This window comes from Emydura macquarii, unplaced genomic scaffold (assembly GCF_026122565.2).
Source record: "Emydura macquarii macquarii isolate MOO-44397 ecotype Brisbane River unplaced genomic scaffold, CSIRO-AGI_Emac_v2 contig_2676, whole genome shotgun sequence".
NCBI classification, from domain to species: Eukaryota; Metazoa; Chordata; order Testudines; family Chelidae; genus Emydura; species Emydura macquarii.
The window spans coordinates 11,053,615-11,074,222 of NW_027132813.1; the positions used below are offsets into that span (position 1 = coordinate 11,053,615).

Here is a 20,608-nt window from a genome sequence, read left to right on the forward strand (position 1 = left end):
AGCAGTTGAGGGTTGCCAGCTTCCACAGAGTGATGGCAACTTGCTTCTCCACCGTCAGAGCTGGTCTCAAGTGAGTATTCACACACTTCAGGGCTGGGGACAGCTCTGTGCAAAGCTCAAAGAAAGTGGCCTTTCACATATGAAAGTTCTGCAGCCACTGGTCATCATCCCACAGCTTCATAGCAATTCAAGCCCACCAGTCTGTGCTAGTTTCCCAGGACCAGAACTGGTAATCCACCGACTGCAGATGATGTGTGACAGCCTGCAGCAATTGGGAATTGTTCTGCTTGTAGCATGGCAGCCTCAGTGACATCGCTGTTTTCTGTGCTTCAGCTCCTCTCTCGCCTTTGAAAATACTCCAGGATAAGCCGCAAGGTATTTATGATGCTCACAATGATAGTGCAGAGCTGAGCAAGCTCCATGTCTCTGCAGCAATATGCGGCATACACAAATGGCGCAAAAACCTGTTTCCAGGACATCAAGGACATCCCCTGGAAGGGAGGGGGAAGGAGCGTTGCATTCTCAACAGCCTCCGGCGCAAGCTGCACTGTGGGATAGCTACCCACAGTGCACTGCTTTGAATGTCGACCCAAGCATGGCGAGTGCGGATATATGAGCCTGGCAGAAGGAGCATGGTGCGATCAAGCTCCTGCGACTTCTAAAATTCGGTGGGTGAAAGTCAATTTAAAGTAAATCGACTTGATTCTGCAGTGTAGACATACTCTGTGACCTCTTTCAGTGTAATTTCCAGCTCTTGTGCGACCCTCTTGAATACGTCATTAAATTGCTTGGGGTTGTCTACAGATGTGAGCGTGGGTGGGATGACTGCTTCATCTGGTGATGAAGATGAGTCATGTGTGGGGAGGGATGTTTCGTGTCCCCACTTAATTCTTTTGCTTGTGTGTCTTCCACCACCCTAGCCGATGACCTCGTTCTACTTGTATGAAAGCTAGTTGGTCTACTATACACCTTAAAGCAGGTGGAGCAGGCATCCCAATCGTGCCACCACATTTGGTATGGCATATGACGACCAAACCATGGTGGCCCATACCATGGATATGGCATGTTACAACTTCGGGGCGTATATTGACGTGACTCTACCAATGGTCTGGTGGGGGAGGAATGTTCTGAGGAACATTGGGTTTCCTGTAGCTCACTGTCTTCTGTGCTGTTGGAGTGTACTGGGCAAAGAGCTTCATCATAGGCAAAATGTATTGGTGATTGCCCTGTAGATGCCTGTGGAGAAGATGTTGTCATTAGGTGATGATGCTTATGTGTTCTCTTTGAGGGTGGTGCCATTGTCGGTGCCAGGTTTGTCGTCAGCTCCGTAGTAACGGTCGGTGTCAGTTGCACCACCTCAGCAGGTGTCTGTACCATTACTGACTCCGGTACCGACCTCGGTGCTGTGGTCTGTTTCAGTGCCAAATCTTTTTCAGGTGCTGCACTCAGTGCCATAGGCTCTGACGGTGCCACAGTCAGCACTGTGGAGCACTGCTCAGACACTATCTGTACCATGTCCTTTTTTCAGTGCCGTGTCAGAGGAGTGATGTTTTTGTTTACTCCTCAACTCTTCATTCAGACGTTTCGAGTCCTTGGGTGGAGTGGGCCGATTCGTACTTGAGGGACCCGTTGCCTCTTTGGTACTCTGTTTAGAGGACAGCCTCTTGGGTGAGCGTCTTTTCTTTGATGCAATGATATCTGACAGCGATGAGGCTCTCTTTCTCAGAATGCACTTAGGGCTCTCAGTGGGAGGTTTGTCTGGTCCTGGATCAGAGGAAGGTCTCAGGGATTTTTTCATGAGGAAACGTTTTATCTCAGGTCTCTGTCTCTCCTCACCCTGGCTTTCAAGTCCTGCAGTGAGTGCACTTCTGCAGCACATGGGTTTCTCCTAGGCAGTGAACACATTATGAGTGGCACTCTGAGGCTGGCATGGCCTCTCTCCCCTTTTGAAGCCTGGGGAACCTGGCATGTTGAAAATCTAATCCTACTCTAATAACAGAAAGAAAAACTAAACTAACTAATTTTCTATTATTATACTATCTAGGATGAGAAAATTTAATAGAATCGTAGAAGATTAGAGTTGGAAGGGATCTCAGGAGGTCATCTAGTCCAACCTCCTGCTCAAAGCAGGACTAACCTCAGCTAAATCATCCCAGCCAGGGCTTTGTCAAGCCACATCTTAAAAACCTCTAAAGATGGAGATTCCACCATCTCCCTAGGTAACCCATTCCAGTGCTTCACCATCCTCCTAGTGAAAAACGTTTTCCTAATATCCAAGCTAGACCTCCCCCACTGCAACTTGAGACCATTGCTCCTTGTTCTGTCATCTACTACCATTGAGAAAAGCCTAGCTCCATCCTCCCTGGAACCCCCTTTCAGGGTTAAAGTTAGTTGCTTTAGTTAGTTAAAGGTTGCTATCAAATCCCCCCTCATTCTTCTCTTTTGCAGACTTCGCTTCTGCTGATGCTCCGTCTCGGACCGTAGACGGTTGAAAAGGAACTGAGGAGGTCAGGTCATGCGCGCGCCACAGATGCGCCAATGGCACATAAAGAAAGGAGCTGACATGCGCGACCTGGACAAGTACTGCTAAAAGATCTCCGATATCCAAGGATGCAGGACGCAACGACACCTAAAGTGGAGCACCCACACGTACATCACTCAAAGAAGAAATGTTTCTGTCTAAACTCAATGGGCCAAATCCTAAAGTCATTGTGATTACGCTGCTGTAACTTAGGCCACAATGTATTTACCATGACCCCGCTATTAACCGCTGGAGTTAAGATTAATGTGCATGCACATATATGCTTCCTGTGACACAATCACTGAAAGCTACTGTATGCCAGTGGTAGGGAAAAGTGCTATTAACATGGAAAGTAGAACTGCAGACATATGTTTACTAATTTTTGATGTCATGATAATTAAAAAGAAGATACTCAATGGGGCCAAATTCACAATTAGTATAAGCAGCAGCAACTCTCTGGAAGTTAATAGAAGTTCCCCCACTATACTAGGGCAAATTTGGCCTTTGGTATCTGAATATGTTTTAATAGCCAATATATGCAAGTATAAATGTAGTAATTATTTCAACAAGAATAGATGTATGGGCTTTTCCCCCTTTTTTGAACAACAGGCATACAGGAACATACACATCCATCTATGTTACGCATGAAGAATGCAAGAATGATAACGCATAAGTAACTAAATTTACAAATCACCCACTATCTGCTATAGCTAAATCCAGCACTTTTCATCTTCTTAGTGCTGTACAGCCATATACAAACCAATCCTCAAACACCCTTTCAGGTAAGTAGTGAAACTTAATTTAGGTGAACAATAAGTGACCACCAAAAATTGGTTGTTTAACAGAAATAGTTTTCTAATGAGAGCAGAAAAGAACTTCACGAAATTGTACACTTAAGGTATTTGATTCAATCCCTACTGTCAGAACCTATTCTGTTGGCCCTCATTAGCAGGAAGCCTGCCCAGAGGAAAATCAGAAAGACATAATTTGCCCAGAAGTCCCACTCAAATAGCAGAGCTGAAGCCAGCTGGCCTAGAAAGTGGGCAGGGCCAACCAAAGATGGCAAACATAGTAAGAAATTAAAGCAGTTTCCCCTTGAGGAACTACTATGGGAAGATAGCAGTGTAAACATTCCCACTATCCCCATGGATCAATCTCTCAGCAAAACTGCTCCTACAAGAGCAGATGGATGCAAACTTCATCCCTACCACCATTGTATTTATAGGGTGAACGAAGCCTAATATGTTTAGGAACACTGAGGCCATCTGTTAAGGTAAGAATTTTCCCAATACAGGTGTAAGCACTCATACATAGATTTCATACTATCGTTATTTCTATTTTATATATTGGAAATTGAGCTGAAGAAAGGTTAAGTGATTAGCCAAAGCCACGCAGCAGGCTAGTGGCAAAGCCAAATTTAGAACTCAGGAGTTCATGGCTTTCACTAAAGCATGATATCTCAGTACACTGAAGAACAATACTGACATTAACTAATCGAGTCATCTAATACAGGATTATCCCCAGATTTTGTAGGCAATATGCAAAGACAGACATGGAACCCATCCAATTCTGACTTCACCTGTGATCGGACCTCCCAGCCTCTGCAAACTGACAACAGACCCTGCCTACCAGGCAAACACAAACTATTACTGGTACAAGCCAGCCAACATACAAGAATAACAACCAAATAAGGATGAAACTTATAAGACCTCACTGCCATGGACTCCTTGGTAAATTGTTATGCTGGATCTAATATATCTTAAAGTAGCTGGAGTTTGAGATGTGTGTTCTTATGAGTGCTCCACAAGCACCTTTCATCAGAGATTTTGCTAGCAGTGTAGACATGGTACACACATGCTCTAGCTATCTTTATGCCCTGTACTAAGAGTATACAGGGCAGTGTGGGACCAATTGCCACTCCACTTCCTTCACTACTGTGAAATTCCACAAATGCTAAGGCTTCGGAAGCAGAGGGGAAAGATGGTGGGTAGTGGTGCGCCCACAGGGACACATCTCAAAGAATTCCAATTACCCTACAGGGCAAATAACCCTTCCTTTCTTCACTGAGTGATAGCACCTAATGGGAGTTCCACTTCAGGTGACTCCCAAGCAGCAAACCTCTTATAGGCATGGGAGCTTCAGAGTCTTTTTTATTTACAGCAGATTGAAGCACAGCCAAAATAAGAAAAGCATCAACTCAAGAAGATTGAAGAAGGACATAGTGTCTAGTAAACACTGGATAGAGCCCTATGTAGCTGTTTTATAAATATCAAGTATAGGGACATTCGCTAACCAGGCCCTGGAAGAAGACTGAACCTTTGTAGAATAAATTTTAAGGTTGTAGGTGGCTTTATTTTCATGGTTTCATATACATCCCACAATCGATAAGATAAACTTTGAGATGAAATTGAGTTGCATTTCATTCCTTCTGCAAATAAGACAAAGTTTTAGAAAGGATCAGAAAGTTTAATTCTTTGTAGTAAAAAGCAAGAGGTCTCTACATACAATGCATGCAGTCTGGCCTCCCCAGAATTCTCAGAAGATTTAGGATAGAACACCAGCAAGTGTATTTCCTGATTAATATAAAATTTATGACTACCTGTCATATATCAAGAGTGAGGATGAAGTGTTACCTTGTCCCCGTGTCTGCTATAAAAGCTCCCAACTCCCCAAACCTCCAGGCTGAAGTAATGGCCACCAGGAAGGACATTAATTGATAAGTGTAAGAAGGACCAATTAGCTAAAAATTTGAAAGGAAGTCTCATTAAAACTGACAGAACCAAATTAAGGTATCAAATCTGTGTCAGTTGTCTAATAAGGAGGTAAAGTTTTACTAGCATTTTTGAGAAATCTAACTATTTTAGGGGGAGTGGAAAATATAACAATACTCCACCGGGGAATGAAAGACATTGATGGCCTCTAAATGAACTCTTATTTAACTCAACAAAATCCCAGACCCTTTTAGCATCAGTCAATAAGCTAACATCTAAAGTATGGGAGAAACACTGGGAGACAGATCTCTTTCCTCACCCCAAACTCGGAATCTAGTTCATTTACCCATGTAAGTTTTTCAAGTTGACAACTTCCTACTGTTCAACAAAATATTATGAAGATCCTTTAAATATTTCTCCTTAAAGTGTGAGACCCATCTAACAGCCACACCATCAGGTGTAGGGACATCAGACTGGGGGGATGTGGAAATCTGTTCTTAGTTCTGGAATAGAAGGTTGGTCCTTAAGGGTAACTAAATTATCAGAGAGGTTGAGAGATGGTCTAGCTTTGGGAACCAGATTTGTTGAAGTATGATTTGACCTGCTTTATCTGTTTTTAGCCCCTTCTGGATTAAGGGAATAGGCAGAAAGGCATAAAACAGCATCTTCAACCACAGATTCTGAAACGTGTCCCCTGATGATCTGTGACTTAGACTTCCCCAGAACAAAATTCCTTGCACTTTTTGTTGGCTTGTGTGGTAAAGAGGTTTATCTCTGGGAAACTCCACTCATGGAATATCCATGTTACACTTATCCACTAATCTCTTACTTGCGGTCTACTCAGAAATGTCTGCTTAATTTGTTCACCACTGTGTTCCTGGTAAGTACACCTCTGTTACACTGGTGATGTTTCACGTACCAGTTTTACAAAAGCATCACTTCTTTGCATAAGCAAAATGATCATGCACCCCCTTTGTCAGTTTATGTAGCACATTGTGGCTTTGTTGTCTGTCATAAGCCTCATGAACAAGGCCATGAACGAGGGTAGGAGGTGTAAATATGCATATCTTACTGCTCTCAGTGAGGTAAATGGCATCCCCATACAACCTGTGAGGGGGTCCTTTCACCAGCTGAATAAGAACAGTACTCTTTGTGAAATTAAAACAACCAATGTTTGTAGGGGATATATAAGCTTTTCAGAGCCAGGCCTGAAAACAGTGGAGATGTAATTTGGCATGAAGCATCATACATGCATAAGACCATGTGACCTAGAAGTTATAGGCAATATCTTACAGATGTTTGTGGCATGATATGGAGACTAAAAATGAGATTCTAAATCTCTGTCTGTCAATAAGTATGTTCTGGATGTTTTTGAATTAAGGACAGCACCTATAAATTCTATGCTTTCGACTGAGGGTCATGCACATTATTTTGTATTTAACTTCAGACTCCGACTCCTGAAAAACTCAAGTGCTTTGTCCATTGACTTTAGAACTTTGTTGGGGGGAGCGACTCTTAAGGAACCAATCATCCAGAAATGGAAAACAACATAACTATTTGCTGACACAGGTAGGCTGGAACTTATGTCAGTATAACTACATTGCTCAGGAGTGTGGATTTTCCACACCCCTGAGCAATGTAGTTATATTGACCTAACCCCCAGTGTAGATAGCACTAAGTCAGTGGGAAGGCTTCTCCCATCGATATAGCTACCATCTCTCAAGGAGATGAAGTACCTGTCCCAACAGGAGAAGCTCTCTCATCAGTGTAGATAGTGTCTTCACTAAGCACTACAACAGCATCACAGCACAGCTGCAGCTGTGCCGTTGCAGTGCTATAAGGGTAGAAAAGCCCTCAGAGCACCTTTGTGAACAACCTTGGCACTGATGAAAGTCCAAATGGGTACACACTGCACTGGTAACAATCTTAATCTATTGTGAATCATAGCAAATGTCCATGAGCTATATGTTTGGCTGTATGAAAATTTGCAGCCCTCTACCTTCAGGATGCATATCAGTCTCCTGGATCTAATAATGGAATAATCAAAGCATATGACCATCGTGAATTTTGAATGCTGGATGAAGGTGTTTAATCTCCTTATGTCTAGAATGGATCTCTATCTCCCTTCCTTCTGGGAAATTAGGAAGTAACTTGAGTACAATTCTCTGCCAAAGAAATTGAGAGGCCTTGCTTCAAACAAAATCCACTTCTTTTCTCAAAATATACTCATGGGGATGTCCCTGAAGAGAGATGGGGTAGGAATAGCTTTCAAGTGGATTGCGTACCCAGAGGTTACCACCCCTAAAATCCACTTTTTGGATGTTATGCAGTCTCAAGGTTTCCACAAAAGAGAAAGATCTAAACTAACAAGTAGTTAGCAGTTCTCAACCTTTATAGCACAACTGCTGTTTCACAGAGGAAGATAGTTGCATGGTCCTATTGTTGGAAAAGGAAATCCTCTTCTTCTGAAACTTTGCCTTCTTTTTGGGAGGTTCAGACAGTCTGTACTGGTAAGATATTTGCACAGAACACTGTCTTTGTGAAAATTGCACTTATATTTTCTCTTATTGACAGGTGTGCAAATTCCCAGGGAATGAAGCACCTGTTTTACCACTGAACAAAGCAGATCCATGAAAGGAGAGGTCCTCCACTGCGCTCTGGGCCTTTTTAGGAATTCCAGACACCTGTAGCCATGACGCTTTATGTATTACTATAGTTGTAGACACGGAGTGTGTTGGCAGAGACATCCAGAGCAACCTGAAGTGAATATCTGGTTACTATCTGACCTTCTGTTATCAAGGACTGAAACTGGATCTTCTGATCTGGTGGCAGAAACTTAATAAAAGATGAAAAATTGTTATATTTAATATAATTGTACTTTGCCATCAATGTTTGGAAATTCACTACTCTAAACTGAAGTGTGGCAGACTAATAATTTTTTCTTCCAAATAAATCCAAATATTTTTGGTCCTAGTCAGGCAGAGTTGATCTAGAGCCGTGCTTTGACCTTTCATTGACAGTGTCCACCACTAAAAGACTTAGGAACTAAAAGGGAAAACAGGAACTCTGAGTCCTTGGGAGATGATATAATTTTTCTTATCAGCTCTCTTATGTGTAGCTGGAATGGTGTGCTGACTCAGCTAAACAATTTTCACTGGCTCCAATAAAGTTTTGTTGATTGAAAGCACCATCCATCAGAAAATGACTGAAATAATACCAAATCATTTGAGTTGAGAGTCTTGAACTGCCTCTAAAAGAATTTGTAAAGAATCAGCAATTCTTCTCATCAGTTCTTGAAACTGTTTAAAATCATTCGCATAAGATGGAGTTGAAGGCATGATAGCCTCATCATGCAAGGACAATGTTTTCAGTGGGAGGTGATTCATCCTGTAGCTGTTGCACTTCCTGACATTATATGTCTTCATTCTGTGTTGTGACAACACAGGCTGCCTCCCATGTATCTCAGAATGCTTGTGCACCTTCACATATCTATCCCCACAAGCTTCCCATATATTACAAAAGGGCCATTGTGATGCCCCATATGAGAAAGAGGGTGGGCCCCAGGGAAGCTGGTTCTAGAGCATATGAGGGTAATAATGTGGATTTTTCATCCCAGTTAGGTATTGAATAAACCCATTCAGAGACAATCCTCTTAGAAGGAAAACTATAAAAATAATTCAGTGAACTGGCACACACTGGTGAGAATCTTAGGAAAAATCTTCCTCGTCAATGGCCCCTTAAAAAGAGATATTTTCTAGAAACAAATCTATAACAACCCCTAAATATTATATATAAATATAAAATAAATATACATATATACTATGTATCTATCCTAATCACACAAACTAACATAACTATGTATAAACACAACAACTAAATGAGAAGCTACCTATGCAGACACGACAGCATTCCATCTCATGCCAGAGTTGGTTGAGATGGAATTGAAGTTGGTCCATGGTTGGTCCTGCATTGCCCTATGTAACTTAGGTAAAGGCCATGAGGATAGCTAGAGTGCATTCATAGACTAGGCAGACACTGCTAGCAAGAAATCTAATCAAAGGCACATGGGGTGCACACACACCTGAAGTGGACAACCCACAGGGACTATCACTCAAAAAAGAAATATGTTATTTTTGATCTGTCATTCAGAGTAGTTCCATATACCATACTATAAATAAGCAATGTCCTGAAACTAACCAATATAAGAAATACGCTGATTTATGGTATGGAAGTCCAATGGGCTGCCAAAGATCACATTTGACAGCCTGCCTCTAAACTTCTGTGTACACAAATCTCAATACAAAATTTATGCATGCAATCAACATTTATAAAAAAACAAAGGAATTGAACCACCACCACCAATGTTATTCTCCCTCCACACTATTTTTCTCCCTCTCCTCTTTGTATTTGCCTCCCCCCCCTTTTTTTTTTTCTTTTTTGTCTTATTTTTTTCTCTCTTCTGCGTGTCACCCTTTTTTCATTTCCTAAATCTCTCTTCATCCTATTCCATAGCATTCTACTAGTCTCTCTTCTTTTCTTGCTCGGTGCTTTCTTCTATTACATATTCTCTAGTATTTCCTTTATGAAGTGATACCAGAAATCATACCTACCAGTAATATTTTCTAGACCATCCACAATTCCTTGTAATTTTTTAGAAAACTCTCTTCTGTTGGGAATTAAATAGATATCTGTACAGAATGATGAAGAACTAGGAAAGAAAATAATCAGCATTCTGAATTTTGGTAATATATTTAAAAAATATTTGTATACTACTACAGAGGTTTCAAATAAAAAGCCAACTTTTACCCCATTAACATCAGCTGTTATACTCTGAGTAGTGTGTTGTTAAACATATTTTTAAGATCATACTTACCATACATGTGTTAATTCCTCTTTATTAGCTGATTCAAGGTTGACTTCTGTATCTGCTACAGGAAAGAAAGCAAAAATACTAAACAAAATTGTAATGTCTTACCTCCTAATTTGGTTTCTTATATCCCTTAATATGCTAATCAGCCCAAAGAGTGGGTGTAACTTCTTCTACCAACATATGGAAACAGGAAAAAAGGCAAGTTTGTGTGACATTACTCTTCTTTTATGGGGATAAGAGTACTGGCAGGCTGAATGCCCTCAGTTTGAGACTTCCTAAGCAACAAAACAAAATCTGAGAACAAAAAATCAATTAAAATTCCAGAAAGACAAATAATTCTGAAAAAAGGAGTTTCCTGGTCCAACAGTATTGCTTCCCAAATTGAGTGGAATGGCATGTTAAGAAGCTTAGAGAACAGATGAGTTACACACCCTGTAGCAACTTGAGTTCTTTAACATGTGTTGTCCCTATTTGTAGTGCACTTCAGATTGTGAATGTGCTCCACACGCACAGGACCAGAGAACTTGTCTTTAGCAGAGTCCAGATGGCCTGTGAATGCACCACCACCCTCCTCATGCTTTGCCCTGAGGGAATAAAGGGGGCTGCTGTTCTGCTACCATCTTAGTTCTTTCCCTACCATCAGTCTTCAGTGAGGGGTACGGAAGGAGGGCAGGTAGTGCACTATACATAGGGACAACACATCTCAAAGAACTCAAGTTACAACAAGCTGAGTAACTCATCCTTCTTTGACTGATTGTCCCTAACAGTAGTGAACTTCAGGTGATTCACAAGCGATGCCTGTTTAAGGAAGTGGGTGCCTGAAGTCTTACATTGCAGAACTGCCCTACCGAAGGAACATCAGACACACGTCCTCGCATCAGTGCATAGTGTCTAGTGAAGATGTGCACAGAACTTCAAGTTGCTGCTCTGTAGATGTCAATATTAGGAACATCTCTAAGGGAAGCAACCTGTGTTGCCTGAGCTCTAGTTAAGTGAGTTCTCATGCTGCCCTCAAAGGAAATATTGTTCATCTTATAGCAATTAGATGCATTCTGAGATCCATTTCAACAGCATCTGTGAGGAAAGAGAAGTACAAATAACTCAATATTTGTGGGCACCTGCCAAACAAGAGAACCTCAGGGCGCACTGCCAGAAGAGAGTGATTGATGGAAGAATGTGACCATAAGGAAAAGGTAGAAGAAGAGACTAGTTAGTGGTGAAATTGAATTGAATGGGGAAGAGAAACAGGCAGAAGATGGTGTAGTAAGGAAGCCAGTTCCTGCCGAAGAGAGGAAGAGATGATGAAGATAGCCAGGGACCAGTGTGCAAGGAAAAATGAGGATGATGTATAGGGGACTAAGAGAGAACACAAAACAGATTCATACCAAAAACACGAAGAGACAGGTCTATGTAATCGGGATCCTGAAGGGAGCAGAGCAAAATCCACTGACTGTGCTACATGTAGAGATGAATGACATTGCTAGATTCCCATTGGAATGGAATCTAGGATGACGACGCTTGGCTGGGTAAGACACTTAAAGAAGTGGCGGCTCAGGTGATTTTCAGCACAATACTTTCAGTCCCTAGAGAAAAAGAACAAAAGTGAGACATGGTAAAAAGATCAACATATGGCTCAAGGACTGGTACTACGATGAAGGTTTTGGAATGATCAACCATTGTGAGGCCTTTACTGAAAGAAGACTTCTTGACTAATGGACTACACTTGAGTACCATGGGCATTAACCTTGGGGGATCAAAGCTGGCACAATTGAAAAGAAGGGTTTTAAACAAGGAGATATGGAAGAAGGTTAGTAGAGACTCATGAAATTCTCCATGCCTGTCTTCACTACACAGGAGCAGGAAAACCAGTAAAATGAAGGTATAGATGAGGTAAGTGAGGGAAGATTTAATTTGCCTGGACATCAGTAAAGCATTTGACGTGGTACCAAATGGAAAATCATTAGTAAAATTAGGGAAGATAGGGATCAATACAAGCACTGTAAGGTGGATAAGAACTTGACTAATAGGGAGATGGCAACAGATTGTGCTAAGGGGGAGGGAGAACCCTCTCGGGTTCCTGGATCATTTTCCCCCCATATGGAGTCATGGCTGCCTCACTGGATAGGGGACCCCCACCTACCTGTCTGATTCGTAGTCCCAGAACCTAACAGAGTTAGAGACGGAAGGCTGGGTGGTGGCTGGGCACAACTCATTGTCAGCCAAGCCTGGGAAGGCTGCCTTATATATAGAGCACCACTTGGATTTGACCTTTTATTGGAAGTTCTGCCATGCATGTAAGGGGCAGAGGAAACACCACAGCAGAGGCTCAGGGAAGGTTAAGCTCTTGAGGAGCTAACAGACTGAGGGAAGAGGAGAAATGCACTGAAGGGAGAACACTGCTCCCCACTGCCCAGAAAACTGAGTAGAAACAGTAAAACAGAAGGACTAAGGGCAATAGCAAAAGAAATTGCCACTGTTTGATGCTGTGGAGGCAGAAAAATTGGCAGTGAGCAGTAACAGCATGAAGGGTATGGCCAGACCATCCAGCACCAAAACACTGATCCACTTCCATGAGCTGCAGAGAGAAGAGAGCAGCTTAGATATCCAGGACTATGGGATACATTGGGCTGCATAATAGATCACTGCACTCAAATGAAAGATCCTCCACCATTGTTTGTACCTCCTTTGGGATTCCCACAGAGGAGAACCACAATAAGCATCTCATTACCACAGCAGTAGCCAGGGAGGTCACTGTCATGTCCTCCATGTCTAAGGTGCTGAAGTGCAGTCTGAAGTGCTAATCTTTGCTTCCAGTTTCCTTCATCAACTAGGGCCTCGAAGTGGTCTCTAAAGTCCTCAGAGGCACCTTAACAGTGAAGCCAGTCAGCTTGTCATAAATGGTAAAATCATATTTGCCCAACAAAGCCTGGCAATGTGAAACTCAGAACTTAAGAGAGGCTGAGAAATATGCCTCCCTACCAAAGAGGTCAACCCTCTTTGCTTTGTTCTCATGAGTCATAAACCTGGGTCATTTTTCGTCAGCTATGCTTGTTAGTCACAGACACCACTAATGAGTTGGGAGGCAGGTGAGAAAATAAGTACTCTAACCCTTTCACAGTTATGAAGTACTTCTCAGCCCAACTGTAGACTGGTGGGATCATGGCATGTTTGCCAGAGAGGCCTAGCAATTTTGAGGATGGCCTCATTAATAGGAAGCACCACTCTGCTTGAGCCTGACCTATGCAAATTGATCAGCAGTTTGTGTGGTGCTTCATAGACCCTTTTTTCAGGGGAGTATTAAGTGATTCTGCCACTCTCTTCAGTCAGTCCTGAGGCCTCAGGGTAATCCAGGCATGGTGAGGATACTGGAATCACCATCTCAAGGGAAGAAAAAATGTCAAAGGCAAACAACTCCTGCACCTGTTTCTCTTCTTACTCATGCTGCTGGAGTTGTGATTCCTGAGAAGGATGAGGAAGCTTCTCCTCCACCCTATGGGAAACCTAGGCCTGTTTGGGTCTCATAGACTATAAGGTCAAAAGACCATTCTGATCATCTAGTCTGACTTCCTGCACAATGCAGGCCACAGAATTTCACCCATCCACTCCTGCAATAGACCCCTAACCTAAGACTGAGTTATTGAAGTCCTCAAATAATGATTTAAAGACTTCAAGGTACAAAGAATCCACCAGCAAGTGACCTGTGCCCCATGCTCTAGAGGAAGGAGAAAGACCCCCAGGGCCTATGCCCATCAGCCCTGTGGGAAATTCATTCTCGACCCCAAATATGGTAATCAGTTAAACCCTGAGCATATGGGCAAGATTCACCAATCAGACACCCAGAAAGAATTCTCTGTAGTAACTAAGAACCCACCGCATCTAACACCATTGGGCATATTTATCGCTAGTAATCCAAGATCAGTTAATTGCCAAATTAGGCTGTCCCATCATACCATTCCCTCCACAAACTCGACAAGCTCAGTCTTGAAGTCAACTAGGTTTCTTTCCTCCACTGCTCCCCTTGGAAGGCTGTTCCAGAACTTCACTCCCCTGATGGTTAGAAACCTTCATCTAATTTCAAGTCTAAACTTCCTGATGGCCAGTTTATATCGATTTGTTCTTGTGTCCACATTGGTGCTGAATTTAAATAACTCCTCTCCCTCCCTGGTATTTATCCCTCTGATGTATTTATAGAGAGCAATCATATCTCCCCTCAGCCTTCTTTTGGTTAGGCTAAGCAAGCCAAGCTCTTTGAGTCTACTCTCACAAGGCAGGTTTTCCATTCTTCGGACCATCCTAGTAGCCTTGCAGGTTTTTCATTCCTCAGATTATCAGGTTTCTCATGCCACAAACTGGGTTTAAGGGGTGGTAATCCCATGGATCTTCTGGGACCCAACCATGCAACTGCAGGATATCATATTCCTCTGTACTGGTCCCCAGAGGGCAGGGTACCAGTGAGTACGGGAAGGATATTCTCTCATATGGGTGTGGTGAGAAGCCCAGGAGACTCCCGATGTTCTGCTCAGTCAGAAGGAGTCCCTGTCGTAGTCCTGTTCCAACTCTGAGGATTATGATCCCAAATCCAGTGGGGAGCCCTTACTATCAGAAGAGGTGATGATGACTTGCCTCTACTCACTGGCAGTACCAAAGCCAGTCTGGCTTAACCCTTACTTGTGGACAGGGACAGAGATGGGTACCATACTGATATCAAAAGTAGCTGAAGTCCTGGTGTTGGGCGTTGAGGTCTGGAGAGGAAAGGTAACTGGGTTCTGGGAGCAGTAGAAGGTCTTCTAGAGCCAAGTAGCTAGAGTCATTTCCATAACTTGGGGCACTGAAACAGAAGACACTGGATCCAGAGGTACCAATGCAGGTTTTTATGCCAAAGAAGCAGTATCAGAAGGTTCCATGGTTTGCCCTTCGAAATCTCAGATCAGCCCTTCCTGGTACCAGGTGGTCCTCCTTCAAAGCAGAAAGCTCCCAATGACTTGGTTCAGGACAGGGACTTCTGCCACTGTCTAGAAGGTTTGGATGAGGATCCTTCTCTCTTGTCCTTATGGGAGTGTTTATATCTCCTTTTCACTCTAGCTCGGTTCTCCAAATTCTCTCCAAGTGAGTGGGAAGGGGGTCTTAGAGACACCTGGGACTGAAGAAGGGCCACTCATATCTTTTTCAAGCCAACATATGGGGGTCTTCCTAGTCAGAGGCTGTTCCCACCTTCATGGTTTCCTCCATAAGGAACTTACGGAGCTAAAACTCCCTGGAGCAGTTCATTTTTCTTGAGAATGACCTGCAAATACTGCACCTAAAAGGGATGGTTACCTCACCCAGATAGTACAGACAGCTTCGTGGTAGAATGGAAAGGTTTATGGCATTTATCACAGTTTTTAAAGCTGGGGATACTTGGCATACTCCAAGGAACTACTGGAGGATTGGGTGGGGGTGGAGTACAAAAACAACTTCCCACACAAGAGCGGGGTTCCAAGATAAGGAATCAGAGATCTCTATTAAATTAGTTTTCAGTACAGTTAGTTAGGAGCTAACTACAAAACTATATATTAAAAACCTTTTAAACTACTTACAGCAAGAATCTTAAGTAGTCAGCACAACCACTAAAGTTCTGCTCTAGACCACAAGCATTAGACGGAACTAAGATAGCGGTGATCAGGCAGCCACCTTTATTTCCTTAGTGTGGTGCATAAGGAGAACAGAATCACACAGACCATACAGACATTGCTAAAGAAAAATTCTCTGCTCCTGGCACAAAGAGCGCATGCACAACCTGAAGTGCATTACACAGAGACAATCACACGAGGAACCATCAAATTGAGCAAGTTCCTCCAAATTCCTTACATGTATTCCAGACAGTAACAACTTAAAGAGCAGCACTCCAATCTGGAACAGATACAAATGAATGACAAACTGGAAGCTGCAGGAGTCATCTAAAAGAGAGGCCATGTCAAGTCTGTATGGGCATGAAAAGATATGCCAGAGTTACCAGGTCACCTGGAAGATCAAAGGTTCCTTTCCTATTTAAAATGCAAGTCTTAATCATTTAAATATTATTGGCAGTCTGTCTCCATCTTGTGTGCTGTCACCAACTTTCTTCTGTTTCCTGAGGAGTAGATTTCATCAGGCCACTACACAACCCCATCTGCAGCGATAAGAGGATACTTCATGGAAGTCTCTTGCTTCACATAGCCCCTTTTCCTCACTTGAGCCAGCTCTAAAGCGAAGCAAACTGACAGGACCTATGTGATGCAATCTTCATGGAAAATGGATACCTGGTTTAGGTCTCGCTGAAGAGTTGGAGATCAAAAGAGTTGATCTAAAGGAAGAGGCAGCTGTTCTAAGAGTCATGGTCTCCTGGGCCAATCTGGGGCTACTAGAAAGACTATGAAACAGGATCTCATCCTTTTATGATAGACTTTATCAGAAGAATCAGAAAGATGTCAGTCACACAAAATTCTCAGTCCCTTTTGAGAGGGATGCCATTAAGCCCACTTGAGGAGTTCCCCCTTTGCATCAAACCAAATGAATGCTGACTGTTAAAGCACTCTGAAATGAATGTGACTAATTCATCCAGTGGTTGTTTCAGTTATCTGTCGAGATTCTCAATGCCACGTCCTCAGATGCTGGTTGAAGTATATGAGGGATTCTTGAAAACTACTAATATATAACTTTCTAAGTGAAATTATCAAATTACTTAACTCCTGCCAAACTTGACACCCAGAAAAAAAACAGCAAATACTATCCAGAGACAGCTGCACATGAGAAAAATCTAGAAGCAGTCTGCAAATTTTATTGACCGGCCACAGATATTTTCTATAAGCAGTTTAATAGGAAGCTTGTGAAAATGGCATAGTTTTGGCCTCTAGATAGCTCCCAACAGACAGAACCAAACTTCTCCCGAAAACACTATGTCACTATAAAGATTAAGCTTAATCAATGGACTTCAAGTCTCCGTTTCAAGAGCATTATTTTTTATTCGCCATGTTTCCATCACTAGTATGTGGAGTCACAAGCAAGTATTTGGGCTGGCTTACATGAAGAACAGTTGAGTATTCTCTCTCTCTCTCTCTCTCTCTCTCTCTCTGTCACACACACAGCTTAACAGATAGAAATGATTTTTCAATAAAAAACTACTCTGAAATTAAATGCACTTCATTAATCACTAGAAAATACAGTAAACTTTAAATGAAAATGTTATTGCTACTTGCAAAAATACTAGCATTTACATAACATTTAATCTCTACTGTGTTACTGGATATACACTAAATCTTATTTCAGTAAGAATAGGTTACCTGTCAGTTTCATAGATGATACTTCTCTTTATTCCTAAAGGACTATGTTTATCTTACCAGAAAGGTCAGTTTTTCCTTGACTGTTAGATTTAAATGTCTCTTGTTTCTTTGTACTTTCTGACAGTTCCTCACACACGCTTTTGCTGTTACTTTGAGTCCAATTTTTCAAATTTTCATCATCTTTTAACCTTTGCTTCAGAGGCTCTAGTGAGGTCAGGGAAAAATAATCATCATCTTGCATCTCACAGGAATACAGATCATCCTCCTGATGGTTGCCCCTATCATTAAAATTCTCAAAAGGAATTCTCAGACCTATGTTTACTTCAAATACTGGTGCATATTCTTGATCTCCTTCCAGTTGCTTTTTTACATCTTCCAGCACCTAAATTGATATGTATATATTATTAAATTGCAATGATACATTAAAATATTTAATATAGCATCTTTCTTACAAACTGTATCCCGAAACACAAATAAAAATCACAGAACATCAGACAGTATACAACAGTGTAAATTACAAGTATCAATTGTGTGAAGACACTATATAGTGAAAAAAAATAAAACATCACATCCTAAGACCAAGAGCTGAGGGAGAGAGAAATAAAATGGCATGGGCAAACGAAAAAAGAGATAGTTGTTAAATACAATAAATAGCATAAAGTTGTGAAATACTGAAGGTGGAAGAGTTGAGTATTATCATTATCATCAGTGTAAAAATGTTAGTTAAAAAGTAGATGTATGAACGTTAGAAATACTTATTCCGGATACAAAGCCAGCACTTCTGATCTGGAGATGACATGATGAAATGATTAGAGCATTACAAGTAGGTACTAGTCATCAGGTGTGGGTTTTATTCCCAACTCCGTCCTTGGCTTGAATAAGTCAAAAAAAACCAAAAAAAAAAAAACCACTTTGTGCCTCATTTTTCCATAAGTCTAAAATGGGAATAGTACTTATCCACTTTTATGGGTCTGTTTTTGAATCTCAGATGGATGCAGGTGCCTTTTTTTTTTTTTTTTTTTAAAAGAACTACAAGCCTTTTAATTTCAGCTGTCTGTTTTTAGTAGATTTAATAGTAAACTTGTAGCAACAGGTGGTCAGAATGAACTAAGAGGTGCATATGAACTTCCCTCTATTGCTCCAAGATCTAGAGGAGACTGTACACCTTGAATAGTCCAATCTGATCATAACTTACTGAATAGGGATGTGGAATAGTTGGTGGGGTACACAGCACGGAGAACCCATCGATCAGTGGTTATGAAGTTGAAGACACTGCAGAAATGGTACAACTGGTTCCCAGAGGAAGGGAAAAAGTTGGGAAGATCCAAAATGACTGGTCTCTGCTCTCAGTGAAGCAGTCAAAACAGCTGCCTTGACACTGATGGAGGCCAATGGTGTAAAGTGTGTTGATGCAGATGTGCATGATTTTATTCATGGAAACTCGTGTTGTTCTCTGGAGCAATCAGCCTGCCTAGGTTGAAAGGAGCACTGGCAGTGGTACTGTTGAGGACCACACACTGCCTTTTCCTGGTGTCTGGGGTATACGCTCCTAGAAACCTTAGTATCATTCTAGAGTCTCTAAGAGAATGTAAAATATTGTCAGACTTTTTACTTAAGAGGTTGCACCATAAAGGTTAAGTTTTGGACTTTCCTAGGTATGCCTGTTGTGGGAAGCCAGTGATGATAGCAGTCACCATGAAACTGAAGGCTGTATCTGTTGGGTCCAGAGACGCCTGCAACAATGTCCTGGCTATTTGCTGGCTCTTCATTTTTTGCGGCAATTTGTCAGTAAATTTGTTTAATGAGTCATAGTTATTAAATCATATTTCTACAATAGTGCCTGGTAGTTTGTAATTCTCATTTGGAGGCTACAAAGAATAAGTCTTCTTCTTTCCAAACAAATCAAGCCTCTCTGGATCCTTTATTTGAGTAGATTTGAAATGCACATCTGATCCTCTCCCTTCACCACTATCAACAACGAACCCGGCAGAGGGTGAATAAGGAACTTTTCAAACCCCTGCAATGGCACCTGACAGCAGAAGTCAACTGTTTTTGAGGTTATTGATGGCCTCCTCAGGGTATGTAGAACCTTAAGCCACCATGTTATCGCTCTACCTTAGCAAGAAAGAGTTGTGCTGGAGCTTAAACCGTGTGACAGCTTTCTGCCACATCAGTCTGTCTGCCTTACCAGCAAATTACTCAAGATTCTGCCAGCCTAAACCTTGCCTCATAGGTAACAGTGCACCCCAATTCCTGGTTGAAGAATCCACTTCCCATAACTTCCAAGAATGCTGGCCTCTTTTGTCCTTTAAGTGATGGATATCAAGGGTTTCTCTTTCGCCTTCTTCTTATAATCCAGTAAAACTTTGAAATGTATTCTTTTGAAGTGTATCCCCTTTGGTAAAGTCAGGCCAGACAGCTACAAAGGGGTACTTGAGGGCAGGTATGTCAGCCCTCGAATGCTTAGGGCCCTTTTCCCTGCAGGCAGGGGGGAGGTTACTGCAGGGCAATTAGAGGCACCTGAGCCTAATCAAAGGCTACTCCAGGCCTATTAAAACCCCACCTCTGATAGAGACTGGGGAGAGAGAGAGAGAAGCTGCCAGGAGGCTTGTAGCAGTAGGAGAAACTTCCCCAAGATAGGAAAGTAGTAAAAGAAAAAGCCCAGGCACCAACTTGGGAGAAGGGCGGATATGGCTCTGACCTCTCCTAGGATGACACCACTACATCTACAGCCCCACCGAAGGAGCCTGAGAAAAGGTACTTCCCCAGGCTCTGGAAGTTATAGATTGACCAATGTGCCCCCTCCCTGGGAGTCAGAGGGACCTACCTCAAGCCTAAACCAAGGCCCACCCTGAACACTCTAGGACAGAGACACTGAGGGGAGAGGCAAAAGTCTCGTCCAGAATGGGGCAGATTTACCCCACGCCTGTCACTCCAGGGGAGACTGCCCTAGCCCAGTAAGACTGAGGGGGTGCTTTGCCACACCCCAGATAAAGTTATTCTCCCCTGCTGGTGTAAAGATACTCTGCTGTCTTCCTCATTCTCTTGGGAATTAGCTTTTTGTGATTACTTTGTTTACCTTAGATGCAAATGTAATTCCACTGTATCTGTCATCACCTTGCTCAATTTATATTGGATGCACAGGTAAACAGGCTAAACAACATTCCTTTGTCCAGGGCAAACTTGTTCATCAAGTCCACCCCCAAAA

General features: G+C 42.2%; 1 protein-coding gene across 1 annotated transcript in view; it reads right to left on the reverse strand.

Moving 5' to 3' along the window:
* Window positions 1-20,608, reverse strand: part of DNAH14 (dynein axonemal heavy chain 14) — a 584,657-nt gene that overhangs the window by 433,226 nt on the left and 130,823 nt on the right. Inside the window, exons 15-18 of the mRNA XM_067564773.1 lie at window positions 17,458-17,782; window positions 10,106-10,160; window positions 9,843-9,940; window positions 1,513-1,764 (exon numbers count right to left, since the gene is read on the reverse strand). Coding sequence (XP_067420874.1) covers window positions 1,513-1,764; window positions 9,843-9,940; window positions 10,106-10,160; window positions 17,458-17,782 — 730 coding nt within the window. The remainder of the gene's footprint in view (window positions 1-1,512; window positions 1,765-9,842; window positions 9,941-10,105; window positions 10,161-17,457; window positions 17,783-20,608) is intronic.